The sequence below is a fragment of the Trichoderma atroviride genome, chromosome 3 (genome assembly GCF_020647795.1).
Source record: "Trichoderma atroviride chromosome 3, complete sequence".
In the NCBI taxonomy this organism is placed as follows: Eukaryota; Fungi; Ascomycota; class Sordariomycetes; order Hypocreales; family Hypocreaceae; genus Trichoderma; species Trichoderma atroviride.
The window spans coordinates 2,250,787-2,270,907 of record NC_089402.1 but is presented as its reverse complement, the minus strand read 5'-3'; the positions used below and the strand labels follow the sequence as shown (position 1 = coordinate 2,270,907).

Genomic DNA, 20,121 nt, shown 5'->3' with positions numbered 1-20,121 from the left:
AGGCAGTGGTATAGGGCCGTATCACCAATCGGAGAGGGCCTTTCACTCGAGCTGAGCAGAACAGCACCCCCCATGTCGAGCGCTGCATCTGCGCTGCATCTGATCCCAGTCGATGTAAGAATGTCACAACATCTCATTAGCACCGTCTGCTTGAAGCGTCAATGCATGCATAGCAGTATATCTCGCTTATCAAAGGAGCTGATTGAATATGGATGTGTATCAGAGCTCTTATCATCTCATTTCTCTCATACAAGATACCCATTTACTCAAATTCAGCTGTTCTGTTGGTACGGGGGTCTCGGAGGAGTCAACCGGCCCGGGCCGGCTGTGGGGCTCGGCCATAAGGCTGATTGCATCATACATGATTACATGTCTTAAACAGGCTCTTTATCTTGTCTTAGGGACGCGGTACGAGAGTAACAGAAGGTTTTCCAAAGTAGCCAATTATCATCTAGCATACTGACTGAATGGGAATTAACCGCAAAGTGTCCAAAACATGCATCGCTCCGTTTACTAGACATCACACCAAGCCTCCGGCACGCGGGCTTTTCAATTGGTCATTTTACGTTAATATATTCGCATTTCTAGGCCGTTACTTATATACACATTATAAGTTCATATTAGATTTACTGAGAGCAGAGGCTGTTGTGGACGGAAGGGGGGTTGGAAGAAGCGTCGCCCCAGTTGTAGCTGCTGAGGAGCTGGCCCAGAGCAGTTGAGCCATCGGCACGAAGGTAGTCAGCTGCGACGCGACACATTAGCAACGAATACCAAAACAAGTACATCAGGGTTGGCTGGTAATTGAGGAGTGTTACTTACAGGCAACGGGGAAATACCACCAGTCCTGGCTACGGAAAGCGTTGTCATCAAGCTGAGAAAGAGGGTCGTTCCAGCCCTGTTGTGCCACATGAGTTAGAAGCAGTTTTAATATTTCAGATATAAGAATGCTTATTCTTACCGTGTTGCGGTCGTCGTAGTTGGGGTGCTTGCTCCACGCAACGTAGACCTAGGGACCAGTCAGTAAATGTCTCTGAAGCCAACGAATGCGCCCATTCTAGACGTTCAAACGGAAGCCTTACCTTGGGGTGGTCGAGGTTTTGGCGTCCGTTGGCACCTCCTAGTGCAAGAGTTCCGTCGGCAGTGTTGAATGTGTTCTGGATGTCGGCCCAGTTGAATCTGCCATAGCCGGAGTGCTGAGAAAGCAGAGCCTGGTTCTGCACCCAGTTTCCATCTGAACCCTGTGCCCACTCGATAATGACACGCTCCCAGTCGCTTGAGGCTGTTAGTGAATTGAACGTGGGCTTGTTCCAATTATCCAACACTTACTATGGGTGGCCCAGAATGCCCTCAGGCTCAGTACTAAATTGAGTTCAGTCAGCATCGTAAAGCTTCATACTGGGCAAAGCTCATTTGGAGGCCGATCCTTACCCGTCCTTCTCGTAGAACAGCGAGTACTGGATTCGGATAGTGGTAGAATTGCACTTCTCGTAGCTGTAGTAGGTAGGGAATGAAGGCGATGGGTTCGAGATGGCAACGCCTGGGGTGCGGCAGTTGCAGCCAACGTTGGGGTACGCGCAAAGAGCAGCCGAGGGGGTCTGCGATCCATCGGGCTGCGTCGCGAAAGTTGGGATGCACGGGGGCTGGCTCATGGCCTGGCCGAAGAACCACATGGGCTGGGCCTTCATGGCGAGCTCGACACCTCCGGCGTTGAGGAGGTTGGTCATGTCGGAGTCGGAGATGGGAGTGATGGCGGCAGCCATCGAGACGAGGCCGGAGCCGGCAATGAGGCTCTTCATGGTTGATCCCTTCATCTTGATTCACGCAGCAGATGCCGATGAGTATCCGTTTGATATAGTAAAAGAAGGCGGCTGCGAGAGAAGGAAGGACAAGCCAGTACAAAGGGCGGTTGCTTCATTATATACCACATCTTGTCTGCCATTCTACTGTACGTCCTTGTGCTCGTTTGAGGAAGCCCAGAAGCTCGTGATGGAACCAGCGGTAGCATGGTGATCCATGTCTCAATAGGCTACTGGTGTTGACCTGCCTATTCCGTTTGACTAAGAACAAAGACACCAGCACTCACTAATCAATTTACGAGATGGAGCCAAGGTCTGCGTAGCATGAAGCCGGAATGCTATTGCTAGTAGCCCTTGGTAGGCCCTTTTGGGCTTGTTCGACCGACAACGCTTTGTGGCGGCGCTTGAGATGGAGACAATACGGCAGGTCTCCGGCCGATAGACTGCGGCCTGTCCTGAGTTCAGTGCTTACACTGTCACATCGGGCTGTCACATCATCTGCAAGCAACGTTTAGCCCCCTGGCTAGATTGATGGGGCGCTTCTAAAGCAAGTGCCAATTTAGGATGGGTGGAAACCCGCGGGGAGGCGGGCGTAGCCTTTCGTGGAAATATTTTTGCATTTCAGTTGGGGTTTCGGATAATCCAAACAGTAGATTAAAATTCAAAAATCGTTTACATTTTGCGTCATGAGAAGAAGGAAAATCAGTGCGAGTTGTACTTTGGGATACAGCCGCTGTCGAAATGGCGGCATTGATACATGATCCGCACTTATACATGATCTCGTCCACCTGATATGCCTGGCAGCATGACTTTGCCCTGTGAAGCCTTGTACACCGTAGTTTCAAATCAAGTGCCTCCATGTTACCCCGTAAGACAGCCAAGCGATCGGCGCACGAATCCCAAGACCGCTAGTCTTCTTCAGCTGATCAAGCTGCATTCCACACCATTTTCCCACCTATTAATTCATTCCAAGTACAGCGAATTCTGTTTGCGTTGTCTATTCTTGCGATGCAAATTTATCCGTCAGGTTTGATTTTTGCCCTTAATTTTTTTGGTTTTTCCTTTTCTCTTTTCAAAGTGCAACAACTTTTGGATTGCTGTCCAGGTGGGAATAAGTGAAGCGAAGACGTGAGGCGATGCCCGACTAATTTCCAGAGGGGAAAACGGGAATTGCTGATCTTGGACATAAGGCCGATAAGCATTTGGCAGGGGCCTAGTATATAATCATGGTTATTCTACCATGTTCGGACTGGACGGATATGCGGATATGCTACTTTAGCTCGTGATTGAGCATCTCCAGCCTCATGGCGTCGGTGTCGAAATAGTTCAAGAAACTTTTCTGAAGAACCCTCGTGGTCGCTTCCATAGGATAGCAGTCGTCCAGGTCGAATGAATGAGAAAAGCGTTGAGCGCGATATGCGCATCGACAGATTGGTCATGAGTTCTCAAGATTAAAGCGCGCCCAGGTGCTCGAGAGACACGACGGGATTGGCCGTTTGCAGTGTGGGGGGAAAATCATGAACAAAATTGTGTAGAACGCAACTAATAGATGCTGCATCTCAACGGTCACAATTGAAAATGAAGGCATAATGCGATAAAATCTAGACACGGGGCACTACGAGCTCTAAGCGATGTTGATGAAATAACGCGGGCAAAGAAGGCTGGGTTGGCTGTACAGTAGGGTGTTGTCTCCGATGTTAGCGAAGAGAAAAAGAGAAAGTATTGACTCAGTGTAACCAAATGGGTGATATTTGCCTCAAGCTGGCGTTTGAAGATGGCCAATGACAACGATTATTCAAGATATATAGTCGCTCTCACATGCAAATAAGGTCTACGAAATTGTACTACTCCGATAATACTATCTTAAGACTGTATTATCAGACAGCGATGAAATAGTCTAGAACGAGCAAATAGGCCGACCCCGAAGCTTTTGCGCTTTAGACTCATAGTGCAGGTGAGATTGAAAGTCTCGCGCTGAAGACAGATAAACGGCATTTTATCATGGAAATACAACAGGCCAAAAAAGAAAAAAAGTCGCGAGCAAATAAAATGAGACGTAAATAGAGCCAAAGACGCGCCGAATATACTTTTGTCACACCTGCTCAATTGGTGGAATGGTCCCGGTGGGGATGATTTTCGTCCAGGTTAAGGCTCCTTTAACCCAACCAAGGATGGTTATTTTTGTAGAATCTTGGCCCGTGGTCACGCGCCGTTACATATTTGTTATCATTGTTTTATTTCAAGATGCTTTGATCGTCATGTTTACTTCTTCATGTTTCCATGCCAGTGCTGCCCAACAACTTCACTCCTCTGACTACGCGGACCACCCAAGGCTGAAAGTCGACCGTTGATTGTTACATGCGCCCTGCCTCCTATGCAAGCCGGTCGCTCAGCTCTTTCCCTGCAATCCACGCCTCCAAGTCCTTAGCAGCCTGCTCATAAAACCCTGCGATAGCCTCCTCCTCAACGTAGCCCGTGTGAGGCGTGAGCAGTACATGGCTGGTGCCATCCTTGCCCCAGTTGGGATTCCTCCACTCGCTGTCAGGAGGAAGAGGCTCCTTCCAGAACACATCGAGCCCGACGCCTCGGATCTTTCCAGCCTTGGCGATGTTGAGTAGATCCTGTTCGACAACGAGCGGGCCTCTCGAAGTATTGACGAAGAAGGATGACGGCTTCATCAGGTCTAAATCGTTGGATGTAACAAAGCCCCGGGTGCGGTCCGAGAGCACGACGTGCAAGCTGACGACGTCGGCGGTCTTGAAGAGCTCCTCCCGACTGACAGCCTTGAACGTCTTTTCCCCATCAGCAGTTGTCGCTGGCAGCCTGAAGTAAGCGGCCTGCTCATCGGCCTTTTCCTGAGTCAGATTTTGGCTCCAGGCGATGATCTTCATGCCAAAGCCAAGGTGGAAGATCCTCGCGGCGGCACCGCCCAGACGGCCCAGTCCGACTATGCCCAGCGTCTTGCCGGACAAGGATGTGCAGAGGCCGCTTTGCCAGATGCCCGCCTTGACGCCCGCGTCGTCGTCTGCGATGTTGCGCGCGAGGGCCAGGATCATGGTCACAATGTGCTCGACCGTGCTCTCAACGGCATTTTCCACGGTGGCATGATTGTGGATTGCTGTGGCGATGGGAATGCCCCGGGCTTTGAAGGCATCCAGATCTAGCGATAGATTTCGTCGTCCCTGGGTTAGGAGGAGCTGGAGATTGGGTAGCTGGTTCACCAGTTCGGCGGGAAATGGCGTCCGCTCTCTTACGGTGCCTGGGCATATTTAGCATTGATACTCACTACAGGATTGCAAAGATGCTGCATACTGATGACGTTGAATGGCTCAAGTCTCTTTACCAGAGCGTCTTTAACTGACTGCGGGGTGTCTGCGCCGTTATATGGCGGCAGGGTATCTGGGAAGTAGACAATCTCATGGTCGTCCTTGAACTTTGCCAAGTATGGCTCAGACGCCCTTTGGTAGTCGTCTAGAACGGCAATCTTGAGTCTCTTGGCAGCCATTTTTGATGAGTTGACTGGGTTCAATGACTGTCAAGTCTTGCTTTGCCGTCAAACAGCACCGAGTTTGACGAGATGAGATTACTGACTGTTGCGATTGCGACATCGCTTCTTCAGTCTGTTTAAATCCGCGTACAGTTACCGTAGAGAATTAATACTGTACGTCATCCTCCACATCAATATGGAGGCACTGCACTTTTATCCCACGGTGGCTTTCATTGCGTGACAGCCCATGAATGAGTTGACCGTATCAAAAGCCACCCAAATTAACAATGGAAGGGGAAAGAGTTTTGCCCAAGAGTACCAAGATGTCGCGATAACATTCGCGACTGTGTGGCGCAATCTGGATGGTGAGTCGGGTGCAAGTACTGCAAGCCTATGGAAGCCTGGAGAGAATATCCTAGTGAGTTGAGGCTGGATATTCCTTCGTCGAGCATAGTCGTGAAGTTTCCAAAAGAGGAAATTCAACAGGTAGAGCTCCAGGAAGAGCATCTTTGCAGCTAGCCAAAAGTATCGGGCTAGGATCAAGACTCTAATTCCGAGGCAAAGCCACGCTGAGTCTTGGCGCAAGGGATAGTATCCTTTTTGCAAACGGATAAGGATCCTATTGCGAGCCTCTATCGGTGTCGAAGTAGTGCAGATTCGAACATATTGAAAGATGAGACTGAAGATGATGCGCCACCGCAGGCAGAGCCACGAGGAGTGGCTGTCGCGTTCAAAAGGTGGCGTTTCCAAGAGCCATCCATTAGTGCATCTGAGATATTCCATCTAATACGGGTGTTGAGATCTGAGATGCGGAGATGTTTGAAGCTCTGAAGAATAGACGTGCCGCATATTATTCGCGTCGACTTTGAGCGGTTCACGCGAGTGAGATTGTGTGAGGAATATCCGTGCGAGTTGTGAATAAATACTGTATATTCGTACCGTGTTTGCTGCTAGGAGAGCACTATTCTTTACCTTTGAGTGTTATAGTATTTACATACGTGTATATGGAAACTTGAATATGAAGAATATTGATTTCTCAAAGCCTTAAATTGTAACATGTTATTTTGCGCTTCTTAGTGAATGTAGCTTCAACATTCTCATATCAACAACCGAGGGTTAATTGCCAAACAACTTTCTGATTCCATATTACAACAGCCATGTATACAAGTCACGTTGAATCTTACCTAGATTGATATAGAACTTCTTTTGCAGAGCAACTTCTACCAAAAGTCATCGACTATACATATTATAAAGCTACGTATCTAATAAGTATTTAACCCTTGTTGTAAAATTACATAATATTTGAATATTTACCACTTCTGCCCCGCAAATGCCCATTAACGGGTTACTGCAAAAAGAAGGTACACCTATTAGTTGAGAGGTGTTATCTTACCTAGCAATCAACTCAAAAGTGACTCAATTCAAAACACTAGGAAGGATGAACCATTTGGCATCTGGAGGTGGTCAAGTTCAACGCAAAGATCCCAAAGATGGCATGAACGATTTTCCATCTTGGCGCGTTGGAATGAGTGCCTGGTATTGAGGCTTACAAGCCAAGCTTGTTAGTGCGGATAGCATATGACCATGGCGGAAATAAGATCAGATGTTGGTTGACAGAATAGGTACATGTAGACAGCAATGAACTTGCACTCGTTGAGTTGTCTTGTGTGAGCCTAGTAGATGTATGTATTGAGGCTCTGCGTGGCGTATACCAAAGGAGTTGTATGTCAACTGCCGGCCATGTATGATTCCTAATAGCTCTGAGGGGCGAGCCGTCTTTACTCTGTAGCATACACCTAGTCACCTATACCACGACGGCTCATTGATAATAGGTGAATCAGTAGTATCAATACCGAGGGATAGGAGCGTTTCTACGCAGCCAATCGGCTCTCGCTCCTTTGCCTCTCGCCAAGCCATCTTGCAGGATAGTCCCTATTAGCATGAGCTAGTTTTTTCTTCTTGCCCGACCCTTTTCATATGCAAGTCGCAAACATCGGAATTATAGGCGGCGGAATTGTCAGCAACCGTCCGGACAGGCGTATAAGCGGCGTATTTCCGGCGAGGATGTCTCCCGCTCGCGTGGCAAAATAGGATATCGATAAGGCTAATGCTGCAGCTTGCCCGTGGCAGAAAGCGATCTCTGCATTGGAATAATTCCGCTGCTCCACCACGGCTGAAGGTTCCATGATCCTGCGATCTATCACTGGGCAAGGGCAATGCTTTGTCTCATAGGACTGCGGCACGGCCAAGTGGACTCAGATGCTGGCTATAGATTTGGACTTTTCGCGGGCTGACAAATGTAGCTCTCGCAGCTCTGCAAATACCCCCAAGTCCTCCCACTGCGGAAATCGACGTGTTAGTTCTCTTGGTCTCTTATTCCGCCTCTCGGACTCAACGCCCAGTTGACATCAGACGATAGCCAACAGCGTCACTGCGCCGGTTGCTCTGTTGAGTGCCTCCCGGATATCCCGTTCCCGTTCCTGCTCCGCTGCTTCGGGCAATCAGGCTCTCCTGGCAAAACTCCATCTCCGGGGGCCATGACCAACATCGGCAAAGCCTGCGAGGCCTGCCGGGTCCGGAAAACGAGATGCGACGGCAGCGAACCGTGTGCCCGCTGCATCAACCGGAACGTCTCGTGCGTCTACCGTACTCGGACCAGGAACCGGCCGCGCAAGTCGCAGGCGCCGGCCGCGGCCACGGTGGCCTCGTCGGCCTCGAGCAACTCGGACGACACGCCCGGATCGTCTCACTCGGCCCACGAGTCGCAGACCAGCAAGCCCAAGGACGACAACAGCTGGGGCTTCCACGTGCACAGCGTGGCCGCCATCACGACGTCGCCATCGTCCATCATCCAGCTGCACTACGGGCCGTCGTCCAACTTCTCCATGCTGCACTCCATCTACCGGCTCATCACAGGCATCCAGACCCCACTAACACGGCGTGAGGAGGTGGCCCAGGTCGGCCCCGGGCTGGATCTGTTTCAGAACCGGCAGCTCTTCTTTGGCGACTTGGCCGACAGCAAGTCGACGACAATATCAAACGACTACTCCGGCATGTTCCTCAACAGAGAGCTGTGCGATCGCGTGCTGGAGCGGTATCTGGCCACCTACTGGCACCTGCTGCCCATCCTGACCAAGGAGGACTTCCGTCGCCGCTCCGATCTGCTCTACTCATCGCCAGGCCTCTTCTCTTTCGACTCCCCCCGATGTCGTGGTGGTCATGCTGGCCATGGCCATTGGCGCCTCAATCCTCGAAGAAGAAACCCTGGCACAGTTTCTCTTTCAGCGGGCGTCACAGGGAGCCGAGAAGCTGGCCGAATTGGTCAACATCCAGGCAATTCATATTCCATTGCTGCAGGCACAATTCCAGATGGAGAGATCTCGACCGCATTCTGCATTTTTATATGTTGGAGTGGCCACGAGGAAAGCAGTGGCAGCAGGTCTACATAGGGGCATCAGCATCCGAGGTCAGATGCGAGACTGCTTGCAGCGCCGTCTGACTTTTTGGAGTCTGTTCATCCAAGAAACGTATGTGCATTTTTGCTTCTCCATCCCATGTGTATTTTATAAAAGTGTTGCATCATGTTGCTGACGTGAATTCTGCAGCTGGATTTGCTTCTGCCTCGGACGTCCGACATCCATTTCAGATCCAGGCAGTGGAGTTCCCGTGCCAGCCGAAGAAAAGTATCTGCTGGCCCTTGTGAGGCTGGCAAGGCTCATCTCGAAATGTGCGGCACGTATCTATAACCAACGCCACGAGTCGCTACTCCACATGTGGAACGCCGCAACGGAGCTTCGACACGAGCTTCAGGCGTATGTGGAGCAGCAACTGTACGAAGTTCACCTCGATATCCAAGGAGAGCCGGGCACTGGCGAATGTGGATTTTGCAAGACCATCATGGCTTCAAGTATGTCAAGAAATACAATCTGCTCTTTATGCACCATCGGAAACTAACGACTTCTGCTTCTTAGTGTATTACCATGCTCAGCTATTAATGTTCCGCCCCTTCCTTGTTCTGAGGGGGAAACTGAGAAGCCCGGCACCCCAGGCCGGCGCTGAATCCAGCGATAAGCTTCGAGAGCTGACTTGGCTGGATACTGCATGTGAATACTGCCTGGAGCCGGCTCGCCAGATTATCAAGTACATCAACAAGTCCTGCGAGATCAATCCTCTTTGCAAGGTATGTGCGAAAGCTTGCCGAAAAATGGACCTCGACTTACACTATTCCACCAGGATACGAAATACTTTTCCTTCTTCCTTGAAGGCGCCTGCTACGTCCTGGGATTTGACATGCTCCAGGACAAAACCAAAGTAGACACTCACCTGCCGTGGCTTCATGTCGCTCTAGAGTGCCTCTCCACCATGTCTCCAACCAACGAGGCATCCCCTTCTCAGACGCAGATTCTCATCAAGGCCATCAACCGCATCATCTGCACAGTTGCCCCCTGCGCCAACTGTCCCTGCCGCAGAATGGACACAGCCCTCGCCGAGACTCCTCAATGCCCAACCGACCCAGCACTCCCGCTGGCCAACAACCTGATGACGCCCTCCGATACTTCTGTATCTGCGTATCCGCCATCCGCACCGTCCATGTCACTAAGCTACTATGCGCCAACCGGCTCCCGAGAGTCTATCCCGCCGATTCTCTCTTCCTGTGCTGACGGCCACTCTTGCGTCATGAATCTTCCGGGAGCTCAGGATCCGGATTTTGACTGGAGGATGATTGACGTGGAGACGCTCATGTCGATTGATCCGTTCGAATTCATCTTAAATGCGAGGATGAATGAAGAAGGAGGGCAGGCAATGATGTGAAGCACCTCTGGCGTCTCTTTGTCTTCATCTTTTTTTCGCCTTAGATTGTTTTATATTCTGTTCACAGATTGAATTATTGAGCATTGATACTCTAGTAAGATTTTATATGCGTTTATGAGAGGGAAAGGCGCTTTTTTTCTTCTTTATTTGGTTGGGGTGAAGGCATGGAGCATTTGCATGATTTAGTTTAACACTGTACCTGGTTATTCATTATCCAGGATGAGCCAGCCTCTCTTTCGGAAGCGAATTGATGTTTATACAAATTTGAATTACATAGCTATACCAGCTCGAAGCAACATTTATACAAGGATGGATAAAATAGTTGTACAGGCTCGAATTAACGTTGTGCAAACTCAAAGCACAACGTGTCTCAAAGTGGTAGTAGTTCCAAGTTTCCCCTCTTGTTTTGTGAGTTGACAGCCCAAAACGATAGATGTGTATTTTATTCATTTACTGGCACAGGAGCGATGAAATGGTGTTACCAAGAAAGTGAGAGATCATTCATCGCGCCATCCCTCCAATATAAGTTGAGCGAACGACTCTTTTACCAAGCACAGCGGAAATACGGAAATTGGCACGAAACTGAAGCTAACAAATCAACCACTACCACGCTAATCAAAACGCCTCCACCTCGCGCGCGCTTGTTACGATATACACGTATAATGTACGCCATGGCCAGCATCATTATCAATCTGCAGCCTTGTTTCTCCGAGAGCTACTAGTCAAGGGTGGGTAGCCACGATTTGAAATCATGAGGCTGGAGGGTCAGCCTGGCGTTGCTGATTCGATGGCGTTGTTAGATACGGCTAATAGAAGGATCTGACGCCAGATCTGGCGAGATCTGACCACGAGGCTATGGATACTGGGCGTGTGCTAGTGTGATTGTGTGTTGTGGAGGATTGTGGCCTCATATTGCAGCAAATACAGAACTGATGTTGGCGAGCTTACAAATTCTGATTGATAAATCATTGGTAACAAAGTTGTATAAAAGGATGGGCATGTAATGAGCAATAAAGCAGTTGGAGAAAGCATCAGCATTCGTACAACAGCATCAAAAGCACTAACCACACAATCATCAACACCAAGCAACAACCTTCATCAACAACACCAACAATGGCTTCCCCAAAAGGCATCGCCCTCATCCTCGGCGCCGGCTCCAACGTCGGCCAAGCCCTTTCCAGCGCCTTCTCCCAGGCCGGCTACAAAGTCGCCCTCGTCTCGCGCTCCATCAAAGAATCCTCTTCAGACAAGCAAATCCAGATCCCCGCGGACCTCTCCAAGCCAGACACCGTCCCGTCAATCTTCGAGTCCGTCCGCCAGAAACTTGGCGCCGATCCTAACGTGGTCATTTACAACGCTGCATCTCTGACGCCACCGTCGGACAGCTCCAACCCCTTTACCGTTGATATTGATTCTTTTGAGAAGGATCTGAGGCTGAGCAACACTTCGGCTTATGTTGCGGCGAGAGAGGCTGTCGCGGGCTTTGAGAGGCTGGATAAAAGTTTGTCAAAGGCTTTCATCTACACTGGCAATTGGCTCAATGCAGTGACAATGTCCAAGCCGGTTTTCGTTACGCTCGCTACTGGTAAGAGCGCTGCCGCCGCTTGGATTGGTGGTGCAAGCGTTCATTATAAGAGCAAGGGCTACGGGTAAGTCTTTTTACGCTTTATATGTATAGATCTAGATGGGCTAACAACAATATTCTGTAGCTTCTATTTCGCTGATGAGCGTACTGCCGAAGGAAGAGCAGTTACCACTGGCGTTTCAGGAGCTGCTCACGCAGAGGCGTATCTGAAGCTGGCTGAAGGCAAGGCTGATCAGCCGTGGCACACGACTTTTGTTGATGGAAAGGGCTTTGTTGACTTTCCCGAGACCCGAAAGGCCTACATTGACTCATAAAGCTCTAATCGTATGCAAATTGTAGCGAAGTATTAGTGTTTTGTCAAACCTGAATAAATCTGTTACTATAATCTTATGTGTTTTAAAGGCTTTACTATCAATGTCTGTTTCAGGGGGCAATGACAACATATTGCCCCGGCCCAGCATTCTCCTTTGCAGCCGTAAAAGCCTGATCCCACTCGTCAAGCCCAAACTTGCCCTCGACACGAGCTCCAATCTTGTCTCCCAGCCCCATGACGCCCGATTCCACCATCTTGATCAGCATTCTAATGTCTTTCCTCTCGTACATGAACTTTCCATGGAGCTTCAAGTCGTTAAACGTGATTACCGCGTACGGGATGGCAATATCGCCCGCAATACCGCCCATGAGGCTGACGCGGCCGGAGTGAGCGAGGGACAGGATGCCGCTTTTTATGTGCGTCGAAGAGGCAGCCATTGGCGGCGAAATGTCGAAAAAGACGTCGATTGGGCCGTGCTTCTTGATGGCTGCCGTGTCGTTCTCAACGTCTCCGGTTATCTGGACCGTCTTGGTCTTGCTGCTTGAGGCGGCAAGCTTCTCTAGCACTTGGCCGTTTCTCCCCATTGCAACCACATTGGCGCCTAATGCGAGAGCGAGGCTCACTGCCGCGGTGCCATAGGGACCAGTCGCTGGAGCGATGAGAATAGTCTCTCCTACTTTGAGATCAACATCTCTGAATCCTCCAAATGGGACAAGGAGGCGATGGATGTATAAGAGGTCGTCGATAGAGTAGCCCAAGCCACCGCTGGCAGGATCTCCAAGAAGACGCGCCTCATCCAACCCATAGCAGTTCTCCAGAGGGACTTTTTGATACTCGGCATATGTCGAATCCCGCCACTCGTCAGTAGCGAGTTTGACAGAGCCGCTTGAAAATCCATTGTGTATACCAATCAGGTAATTGGTCGATGTGTCGTCTCTGGCGCGAACCACGACATCCACAAGAACCAGCTGACCTGGAGCAAAGACTGTAGAATCAGGTCCTACGGCGGCAATTCTTCCAATTGCACTTCCGCCGGGAGTATATGGCTTTGGGTAGGGGTATGGCCGAGTGCCGTCGAAGATTTCGCGGCCGTATGAGAGGACGTTGGCCGCAAGCACTCGAACGACAACATTTCCTGAAGTTGCTTTTGGGGTTTCGAGCTGTTCGACTTTTAATGGGGAGTCGATTGACCGCAATACAAGAGCGCGGTGCGTGGGAGGGAGAGACGATTCTGAAGCCATTGTTATAAGTTGGTGATGATGGAAGTTGCAGTCCTTTAACAGTAAATGCTTTGTAGATTCTGAATGAACATTAGATATTATAAAAAATTTACCTTCATTTCATGAGCCTTTTATAATTATTTCTCCCTCCATTGTTAACCAAGTTTCTATGATTATTAATGTCCAGACTTATACGAGATTACCGGAGTTTGCTAAAGCCAAGCCTATTTCCGCAAACGTGCATCGGCGCCTTCAAGCTTAATTTTAGTCCGCGGGAACTGCTCGATTCCCCCCTCAATACGCGGATAATTATGAGTTAAATCCTTACAAATGCCATTACAGCAAATACCCATCATTTACACTAACTGGTCAATTCTTTCGTCATGTAGAAACAATAACGTAACACTGTAGCTGTCAATTCACTAACAAGGTTCATTGATCTATCTAAAGATTATCTAAGTAGCAACCAAGCCCAAAGAACAAGGAGAATCATCTAGTTGGGGATCCCCAAGTATCTCGTCGTTATCACCATAGCCTTCGTAGCTCCCGTCACCTTGACTGAAACCTCTTCGCCCGGAACAAGATCAATCAGGTTGTCGTCAAACTTGACCGACTCGTCGTCACATTCCAGGGCAACACCCTTGGTTGGTACATCCGAGCTTAGAATGACCAAGCTATTATCCTGAGAGAGCTTCGCACTTAGTTTCTGAGGCTGTTGTAGGTGCACATGCTTAAGCGGCTGAGGCCAGTCGACATAGCGGGCAAGCAGCTTGCCATCCTGGTAGATGTATGCTGCAACAATAGTGCGGCCCTCCAGCCCGGCGTTAGGAGTCTTTACAGGAATATCGATGACTGCCAGCTCAGTAGTTTGATTACCCAGTAACTGTTGTGATGACACGATGGTCTTGCTAAAGATTTCTTCAGCAGTCTCCACATCCCATGCCTTGACAACACAGTCGACTTTGATGTCGTCGAGCGTAAAGCTAGAAGCCCAAATCTCGAGCTTAGTCTTTACTTCGATATCAACTCTTGTGTATTTATCCTTGGGATGACGGTGTTCAACTCGCTTGATCCCAACGGTATAGGGGTTAAGCTCTCGTTTTACGGTAAAGTAGGCGAGCTTTGGTCGTAGATAGTAATCGCAGAGAGCCCAAGACGTCACGGGCCAGCAATCATTTAGCTGCCACACAAGAGCTCCGCTGCAGTATTCTCGTCCAGGGCCTTTCCATTCGCGGCGCCAGAGTCGGTACGCAGATGACAGGCACTCTCCTTGCATCAGCTGAGTAGAGTAGACATATTGTTCCAAGGGACTCGTGGTGTGGGTGATGTTCTCTGCCAGGTAAAGAGCAATTCGGCGCTCATGGCCATCGGCCTTGTTGTGGAAGTCCACAATGTCAGACTGCGGATGTCGATCCGGATCATCTTTACCCTTGGGCAGGTAAGCATCAATGGTTTTGACAGATGGGAAACCCTGCATGCCAAACTCTGAAACAAAGCGCCCGCTTAGCTTGTCGAAATTCTGATACTTCTCCTGACTGCCGTGCCACACATTCCACTGGTGAATATCTCCGACTGTTGGATCGCTCGATGACTTGCCGCCCCAAGGACTGCCAAAGTGATAGTATGTCTCGGGCACCAGGTCCTTGCACACTTGCACAAGGAGGTGCTCGTAAATGTAGCGAGCGGGGAAATCAGTCTTGAGCCAGCTCTGAGGATCTTTATCTTTGGGATCATATGTGAGCCCCTCGCTCTCCTGATACTGGTAGTCTTCGTTATTACCAGCGTAGATGACAATGCTGGGATGGTGTCTCAGGATCTTGACATTTTCTCTGGCCTCTCTATCGATGGATTCCAGCATCTCTGGCCAGCAGGGGTAGTTTCCACAAGCGAATGGAAAGTCAACCCAGACAAGAATTCCATTCTCATCACACGCATCGAGCAGGTTCTCATCCTCATAAACCCCGCCACCCCAGATACGCAGCATGGACTGATTCCCTTCAACCAAAAGCTTGACCCAATCCTGGTATTTTTGCTTGGTGATTCGTGGAGTGAAGTTGTCTGCGGGAATCCAGTTGCTGCCACCGCAGAACACTGGGACATTGTTGACCTGGAAGAAGAATGACGTTCCTGGTTGGTCTTTGAGCGGCTTCTGAACAAGCTCTACCTTTCGGATGCCTATTCTCTTCGACACAACGTCCACTTCATCGCTACCGTCAAGGAGTGTAGCAGTGATCGTGTACAGTGGCTGCTTTCCATACCGGAGAGGGTACCACAGCTCTGGTTTGCTGATGTCAAAGGTAGCTACCGCATCTCCTTTTGTAACATCAACAGTGTCACTCAGGGAAGTTTGACCAAGGGAGATGTCAAACCGCACCTTGGATGCCTTTCCTTCAGTTGCTGCATGGAGCACAACCTTGGCACTAGCAAGAGACTCATCGACAGTGACATTCGAGTATAAATCGGCGAGACGTGATTCGTATATCTCGAGGCTGATGGGCTTCCAGGGGCCGCACGTCAATAGTGTCGGGCCCCAGTCCCAGCCATAGTGATACTGGGCTTTTCGAACGGTGAGTCTGGAGGCGTCTCCATTCCAGACTCCCCACTTGTGCTGAGGATGCTGCTCCACTCGTTTCCACCCATTGACATTTACACTGTCAAAGGTGATGACCAGTTCGTTGTCTGTATCTTTGAGAAGTGCTGTGACATCCACCCGCTCGGGTATAAACATGTTGTCTGTTTCCAGAATCTTTTTGTCATTGAGCAGCACTTCGGCAAACGTATCCAGTCCGTCAAACGCGAGAATTGCTTTTTCTTGAGCTCCAATCTTAGGAGTCTTGAATGACGTGCGGTACTGCCAAGCGTTGACCTCTCCTACCCATTGCACATCCAGTTCATTTTTGCCAATGAAGGGATCAGGAATGAGGTTGTGATGCAACAGGTCAAGGTGGATGTTGGTGGGGAACTGGGCAACGGGCAGAAAAGAAAAGTCCTCGACATCTGTCCTCCTGAACTGCCAACCAGCGTCGATTGGGATGATGTTTCGGGGCGCCATTGCGGGGAATCTATTGGGCACCAAGTCTAGGTGGTGATGATGCTTGATTCCTTATCCACCGGAGTTATAAAGAGTGGAGAAGAGGGGAAAAGAGATTATCAAAGGGAAACTGATGAGAGAATGAAAACATAAAGCTCAAAAGTGAACTGAAGGTCAATACTTATACTTGCAAAGTACACGCTTAAAGGTTGTCGAGGTTGTAGGACGGAAGCTGGACCTCCGCGCCTTGAAGCGGCAAGGCGGGGTTTTTGGGGTATCGCAGATGCAGCACCTGCAGCAGTTCGCATCTTGACGCTGCAGGCAATTTATCACATTCGAAGCGCTGTATATTTTTAGAGACGGTATGACGCAAAATAATTCGTCATTGGGGATACATGGATACACGTACTACGCTTTAAATAGCCTATAAGCCTATACGCCATACGTGTGCACTGAGACGACAACGAGGCTATACTCTTCCAGATAGAACCAAGAATCATATTTTCGAAAAGATGATGGCGAACAAGTCAAAGAAAAATTGTGAAAACAAAAAGAGAAAGAAACTGTACTGCCAGTTTAAAAGCAGGACTCGAGCTTCTATGCCGTTCCCAAACGCCAACATTGCTTGCTGTCATTGATGTAAAAGCTCATCTCTGAATTAACAAAACGCAAAAGAGCTGATTATGCATATTCTTCCACAATTTCCTCCAGAATTTTTGCGCGCATATGGATATAAACATGGCTAAGCTCTCAAAAGACAAGAGAGAGTGTGTTGCTTGTGGTGTGTGAGTGAGTGTGTGTGGGTAAAGGAAAAGAAGGGGAAAAGGTCGTAGATGGTAGCTGTTTGACCCTTAACAACATCCTCTGCCCCTCCGGCGGCTGCTGAGCGTAAAGACATCTTCCCATTCTCTCAAATTCCAGTTCTGGCCTCGGCTCTTTCCTCGTCTGCGTCTCCGTGGGCCGCTCAAGCTCTCGTCCAACGTGCCGCCGGTGATTGAGCTCTTGATGCTGCCTCCATCGCTAGCGGTATTCCATCCGCCGTCACCGTACTGAATGCCACTCATGGGATCGTCCGGATCGATTTCGCCCAGCTCGATTTTCGTCAGGATCATCCTGGCTAATCGATTAAAGACCTCGTCTACACCTTCGCCGTTGAGCGCACTGACTTCTGTGACGACCGGGATGCCCACAGTGCTGGCCCATCGACTCGCCTCAGCAGACGATATCTCACGGCCCTCGGGCGCCTCCGTCGCTCTCTGTTGCGTGCCAACGCCAATGGAACCGGCATGATCTCTATATAAAGAGGGAGTTCCGCCGTTAAAGCCCGTCGCCGTAGAGCTCACGCTGCTGGGAGTAGCTGGAGGCAAACTTGTATCAATAAGGTTTTCTGAAGCCAAGTCCAGCTTATTTCCCACCAGCATGACGCTCAGATGAGGCGACGCCAGCGCTCTCGCATCGTTGAGAAACGGCTGCAGCCCTCGGAAAGACAGATGTGATGCGATGTCGTATACTAGAATTGCGCCCGCCGCTCCGCGATAGTAGGATCTCGAGACGGATCGGAAACGCTCGGTTCCGGCCGTATCCCATAACTATACCAGGCACATCATATGTCAGCACATTGGATCTTGGATCTTGTCAAGGCCAAGCGAGGGGCTGGCTGAAGTACCTGCAGTTTTATCCGCTTTCGTCGCGCCCCGCTCCCAACCTTTATTATTTTTGTTGCAAACTCGACTCCGATCGTCTGCGACGACAGCATCCTCCATTCATTCTTGACAAATCGATGGAGCAAACATGATCTGTTGGGGAAAAAGAATCTAGTTAGCCATCTTTCAATCTTCCACAGCGGCAGATTAAACCTCCAAAGTCCTGTCCTCTGCAGCGTCACTTACTTTCCTGAGCCGCTTGGTCCTAGCAGTATAACCTTGGCCAGATAGTCGTACATGCTCCCGAGCTCCTATTGTATCATCGTCTCAGCATATCTCTTCTCAGCAAGTACCGCCACAACCACCTTCGCTTGAGCCATCTCACCTGCTCGGGGCGAGCTGTTCCGGCGCTGGACTCGCTCGCCCCAGACGACCGCCTTGGCCTCATCATGGGTAGGCGCAAAGCTCGTCCGGCGTCGTTGCGCTGGAAATGGGAGATAAATTATCGTCGCTGGCGATGCAGAAGCCAGATTCCGAGGAAACCGATCGTCTTCGAAGCTCTGCAAAAGTTGATAAAAGTTCAATGAAAAAGAGGTTGGTCGCTGCAGAGATTATGGAACGAGCGAAACGATGGTGATGTCGCAGGGATGTGTCACTGCACCAGCTTTTTAGCGCGCCCCTCTGTATCTGCCCGCTGTATCTCTGCACAGCGGAGCTATCAGTGATGCTCGCAGCCCAATGGCTGGGTTAGTAAGCATAGAGCACTACCTATCGTTTGCACTTTAGCTCTCGAGACGGGCTTGGGCATGAACGGATGGCGGGACTGAATCCACACATCATCATCATGTGGTTCATGTTGATATCTCTCCAAGTGGGCAGAAAGCGGTCAGGCCATTTTACTTTATATCACGAATGCCCACTGTATTCTGCAGTTGAGAGTCCTACATATAAAACACAAATACGCTGATACTAATGGGGTTTTACATGTGTGTATGCTCGCCAGAGCTATGTGCCACAGCGCCTTAGCAGCCCATGCTTATACAAGCACGAGTTGAGCCTCGGCACGGCGGGCGCAAATAAGCTCAGTATAACCGCCCCGGCTTTATAACTTGGCGTTTACCATGTTTTTGTTCTCACATGAGAAATGCTTCACTCCAAACTATAAAATAAAATAATCATACGATCAATCCCCATCATGAAGATCCAAAATCGCACATTTATCATCTCGGGCGGCGCGTCCGGCCTAGGCAAAAGCACCGCCCTTGAAATCATCAAAGCCGGCGGCTACGTCGCGATCCTCGACTTATCCGATGAAGAAACCGGGCGAGCTCTGGAAAAGGAGCTTGGGCCCTTGGCCAAGTTCTTCCATTGCAATGTGCTAAAGACTGAGAGCATCGCAAAGGCTGTTCAGGGCACGGTTGATTGGATCAAGGAGACTGGAAAACCGCTCGGCGGTGTGGTTCCAGCGGCAGGCATTGGCCTCCCAGCAGCCGTAAGTGAACTGACTCGAGCGATGGCCACTTGCTAATCAGTATCCAGACCCTTGACCGAAACGGCAATGCCTTCGACATGGATCAAGTTGACCTCGTTCTGGGCGTCAATCTCAGAGGCACCATCGACCTCATCCGCCAATCCGTGGAGCATCTCGCCAAGGTCGATCCCGAAGGCCCAGACGGTGAGCGCGGCGTCGTCATCATGGTCAGCAGCTCAAGCGCCTTTGATGGCCAGTACGGCCAAGTCAGCTACGCGGCCAGCAAGGGCGCCGTCGCGTCAATGGCTTTGCCCATGTCTCGAGACTTGGCTAAATACGGCATCCGCGTCGTCGCCATTGCTCCCAGCTTGTTTACGACTGCCTTGACGGCCATGATGAGTGATAGAGTGCGAAAAAGTCTCGAGGCTTCGTTCATCTTTCCCAACAGAGCGGGCAATCCGCCTGAATTCTCCTTTTGGTGAGTATTCCTTTCAAATCTTGCACGTATGCTTCCATGAAATATGTTAGAGGCTAAGACCGCCTACAGGTCAAGCACATTATCGAGAATCCCATGTTCAACGGGGCCGTTATCCGAATAGATGGAGCGTCAAGATTGAGCAAACTATAATTGGTGGCACTGTTGTCCTGTTTTACGCCTTTGCCTACACGGAATACCAGTGAGCATGACGCGTCCATTGCATTCACTCCATCTATAATAAAGAATGAGACTAATATTTGGCTTATTAGCACCTCACGACTTCAT

The 20,121-nt window shown here is 49.9% G+C and overlaps 9 protein-coding genes across 9 annotated transcripts; 4 read left to right on the top strand and 5 right to left on the bottom strand.

The window, feature by feature from the left end:
- Window positions 1–626: 626 nt before the first annotated feature.
- Window positions 627–1,811, bottom strand: TrAtP1_005957 (uncharacterized protein; the record flags this gene model as incomplete). The annotated part of the gene is made up of 6 exons (XM_014082631.2): window positions 627–742; window positions 820–895; window positions 959–1,006; window positions 1,080–1,272; window positions 1,327–1,359; window positions 1,429–1,811. 6 exons carry the CDS (start codon window positions 1,809–1,811, stop codon window positions 627–629), a joined length of 849 nt encoding a protein of 282 aa, XP_013938106.1.
- A 1,964-nt stretch (window positions 1,812–3,775) lies between these two features.
- TrAtP1_005956 (uncharacterized protein) lies at window positions 3,776–6,186 on the bottom strand. The gene is made up of 2 exons (XM_014082630.2): window positions 5,109–6,186; window positions 3,776–5,055 (listed from the first exon to the last, which is right to left on the bottom strand). Exons 1-2 carry the CDS (start codon window positions 5,299–5,301, stop codon window positions 4,169–4,171), a joined length of 1,080 nt encoding a protein of 359 aa, XP_013938105.1. The 5' UTR covers window positions 5,302–6,186; the 3' UTR covers window positions 3,776–4,168.
- Window positions 6,187–7,820: 1,634 nt separating this feature from the next.
- Window positions 7,821–8,732, top strand: TrAtP1_005955 (uncharacterized protein; the record flags this gene model as incomplete). Its single annotated transcript, XM_066112924.1, has 1 exon — window positions 7,821–8,732. One exon carries the CDS (start codon window positions 7,821–7,823, stop codon window positions 8,730–8,732), a length of 912 nt encoding a protein of 303 aa, XP_065969010.1.
- Window positions 8,733–8,754: 22 nt separating this feature from the next.
- On the top strand, window positions 8,755–10,095 carry TrAtP1_005954 (uncharacterized protein; the record flags this gene model as incomplete). The annotated part of the gene is made up of 4 exons (XM_014082629.2): window positions 8,755–8,810; window positions 8,889–9,190; window positions 9,255–9,463; window positions 9,517–10,095. 4 exons carry the CDS (start codon window positions 8,755–8,757, stop codon window positions 10,093–10,095), a joined length of 1,146 nt encoding a protein of 381 aa, XP_013938104.2.
- A 1,026-nt stretch (window positions 10,096–11,121) lies between these two features.
- TrAtP1_005953 (uncharacterized protein) lies at window positions 11,122–12,054 on the top strand. Its single transcript, XM_014082627.2, has 2 exons — window positions 11,122–11,744; window positions 11,805–12,054. Exons 1-2 carry the CDS (start codon window positions 11,209–11,211, stop codon window positions 11,992–11,994), a joined length of 726 nt encoding a protein of 241 aa, XP_013938102.1. The 5' UTR covers window positions 11,122–11,208; the 3' UTR covers window positions 11,995–12,054.
- On the bottom strand, window positions 12,037–13,294 carry TrAtP1_005952 (uncharacterized protein). The gene has a single exon (XM_014083188.1). It carries the CDS (start codon window positions 13,232–13,234, stop codon window positions 12,104–12,106), a length of 1,131 nt encoding a protein of 376 aa, XP_013938663.1. The 5' UTR covers window positions 13,235–13,294; the 3' UTR covers window positions 12,037–12,103.
- Window positions 13,295–13,608: 314 nt separating this feature from the next.
- On the bottom strand, window positions 13,609–16,677 carry TrAtP1_005951 (uncharacterized protein). The gene is made up of 2 exons (XM_014082626.2): window positions 16,654–16,677; window positions 13,609–16,587 (listed from the first exon to the last, which is right to left on the bottom strand). The coding sequence occupies exon 2, from the start codon at window positions 16,263–16,265 to the stop codon at window positions 13,707–13,709; it is 2,559 nt and encodes an 852-aa protein (XP_013938101.1). The 5' UTR covers window positions 16,266–16,587; window positions 16,654–16,677; the 3' UTR covers window positions 13,609–13,706.
- Window positions 16,603–18,527, bottom strand: TrAtP1_005950 (uncharacterized protein). The gene is made up of 4 exons (XM_014082625.2): window positions 18,273–18,527; window positions 18,134–18,198; window positions 17,911–18,040; window positions 16,603–17,833 (listed from the first exon to the last, which is right to left on the bottom strand). Exons 1-4 carry the CDS (start codon window positions 18,336–18,338, stop codon window positions 17,096–17,098), a joined length of 999 nt encoding a protein of 332 aa, XP_013938100.1. The 5' UTR covers window positions 18,339–18,527; the 3' UTR covers window positions 16,603–17,095.
- A 555-nt stretch (window positions 18,528–19,082) lies between these two features.
- On the top strand, window positions 19,083–19,957 carry TrAtP1_005949 (uncharacterized protein; the record flags this gene model as incomplete). The annotated part of the gene is made up of 3 exons (XM_014082624.2): window positions 19,083–19,379; window positions 19,427–19,836; window positions 19,906–19,957. The coding sequence occupies 3 exons, from the start codon at window positions 19,083–19,085 to the stop codon at window positions 19,955–19,957; spliced, it is 759 nt and encodes a 252-aa protein (XP_013938099.2).
- Window positions 19,958–20,121: the final 164 nt, after the last annotated feature.

Bases quoted from the DNA above. Each gene is read 5' to 3' on its own strand.
- TrAtP1_005953 (XM_014082627.2), top strand. From the start codon at position 11,209: ATGGCTTCCCCAAAAGGCATCGCCCTCATCCTCGGCGCCGGCTCCAAC. The intron at 11,745-11,804 runs GTAAGTCTTTTT...AATATTCTGTAG, and splicing joins TATAAGAGCAAGGGCTACGG to CTTCTATTTCGCTGATGAGC.
- TrAtP1_005951 (XM_014082626.2), bottom strand. From the start codon at position 16,265: ATGGCGCCCCGAAACATCATCCCAATCGACGCTGGTTGGCAGTTCAGG.
- TrAtP1_005956 (XM_014082630.2), bottom strand. From the start codon at position 5,301: ATGGCTGCCAAGAGACTCAAGATTGCCGTTCTAGACGACTACCAAAGG. The intron at 5,056-5,108 runs GTATGCAGCATC...AAATATGCCCAG, and splicing joins TGAGCCATTCAACGTCATCA to GCACCGTAAGAGAGCGGACG.
- TrAtP1_005950 (XM_014082625.2), bottom strand. From the start codon at position 18,338: ATGATGAGGCCAAGGCGGTCGTCTGGGGCGAGCGAGTCCAGCGCCGGA. The intron at 18,199-18,272 runs GTGAGATGGCTC...ATGATACAATAG, and splicing joins GAACAGCTCGCCCCGAGCAG to GAGCTCGGGAGCATGTACGA. The intron at 18,041-18,133 runs GTAAGTGACGCT...TTTCCCCAACAG, and splicing joins GGACCAAGCGGCTCAGGAAA to ATCATGTTTGCTCCATCGAT.
- TrAtP1_005952 (XM_014083188.1), bottom strand. From the start codon at position 13,234: ATGGCTTCAGAATCGTCTCTCCCTCCCACGCACCGCGCTCTTGTATTG.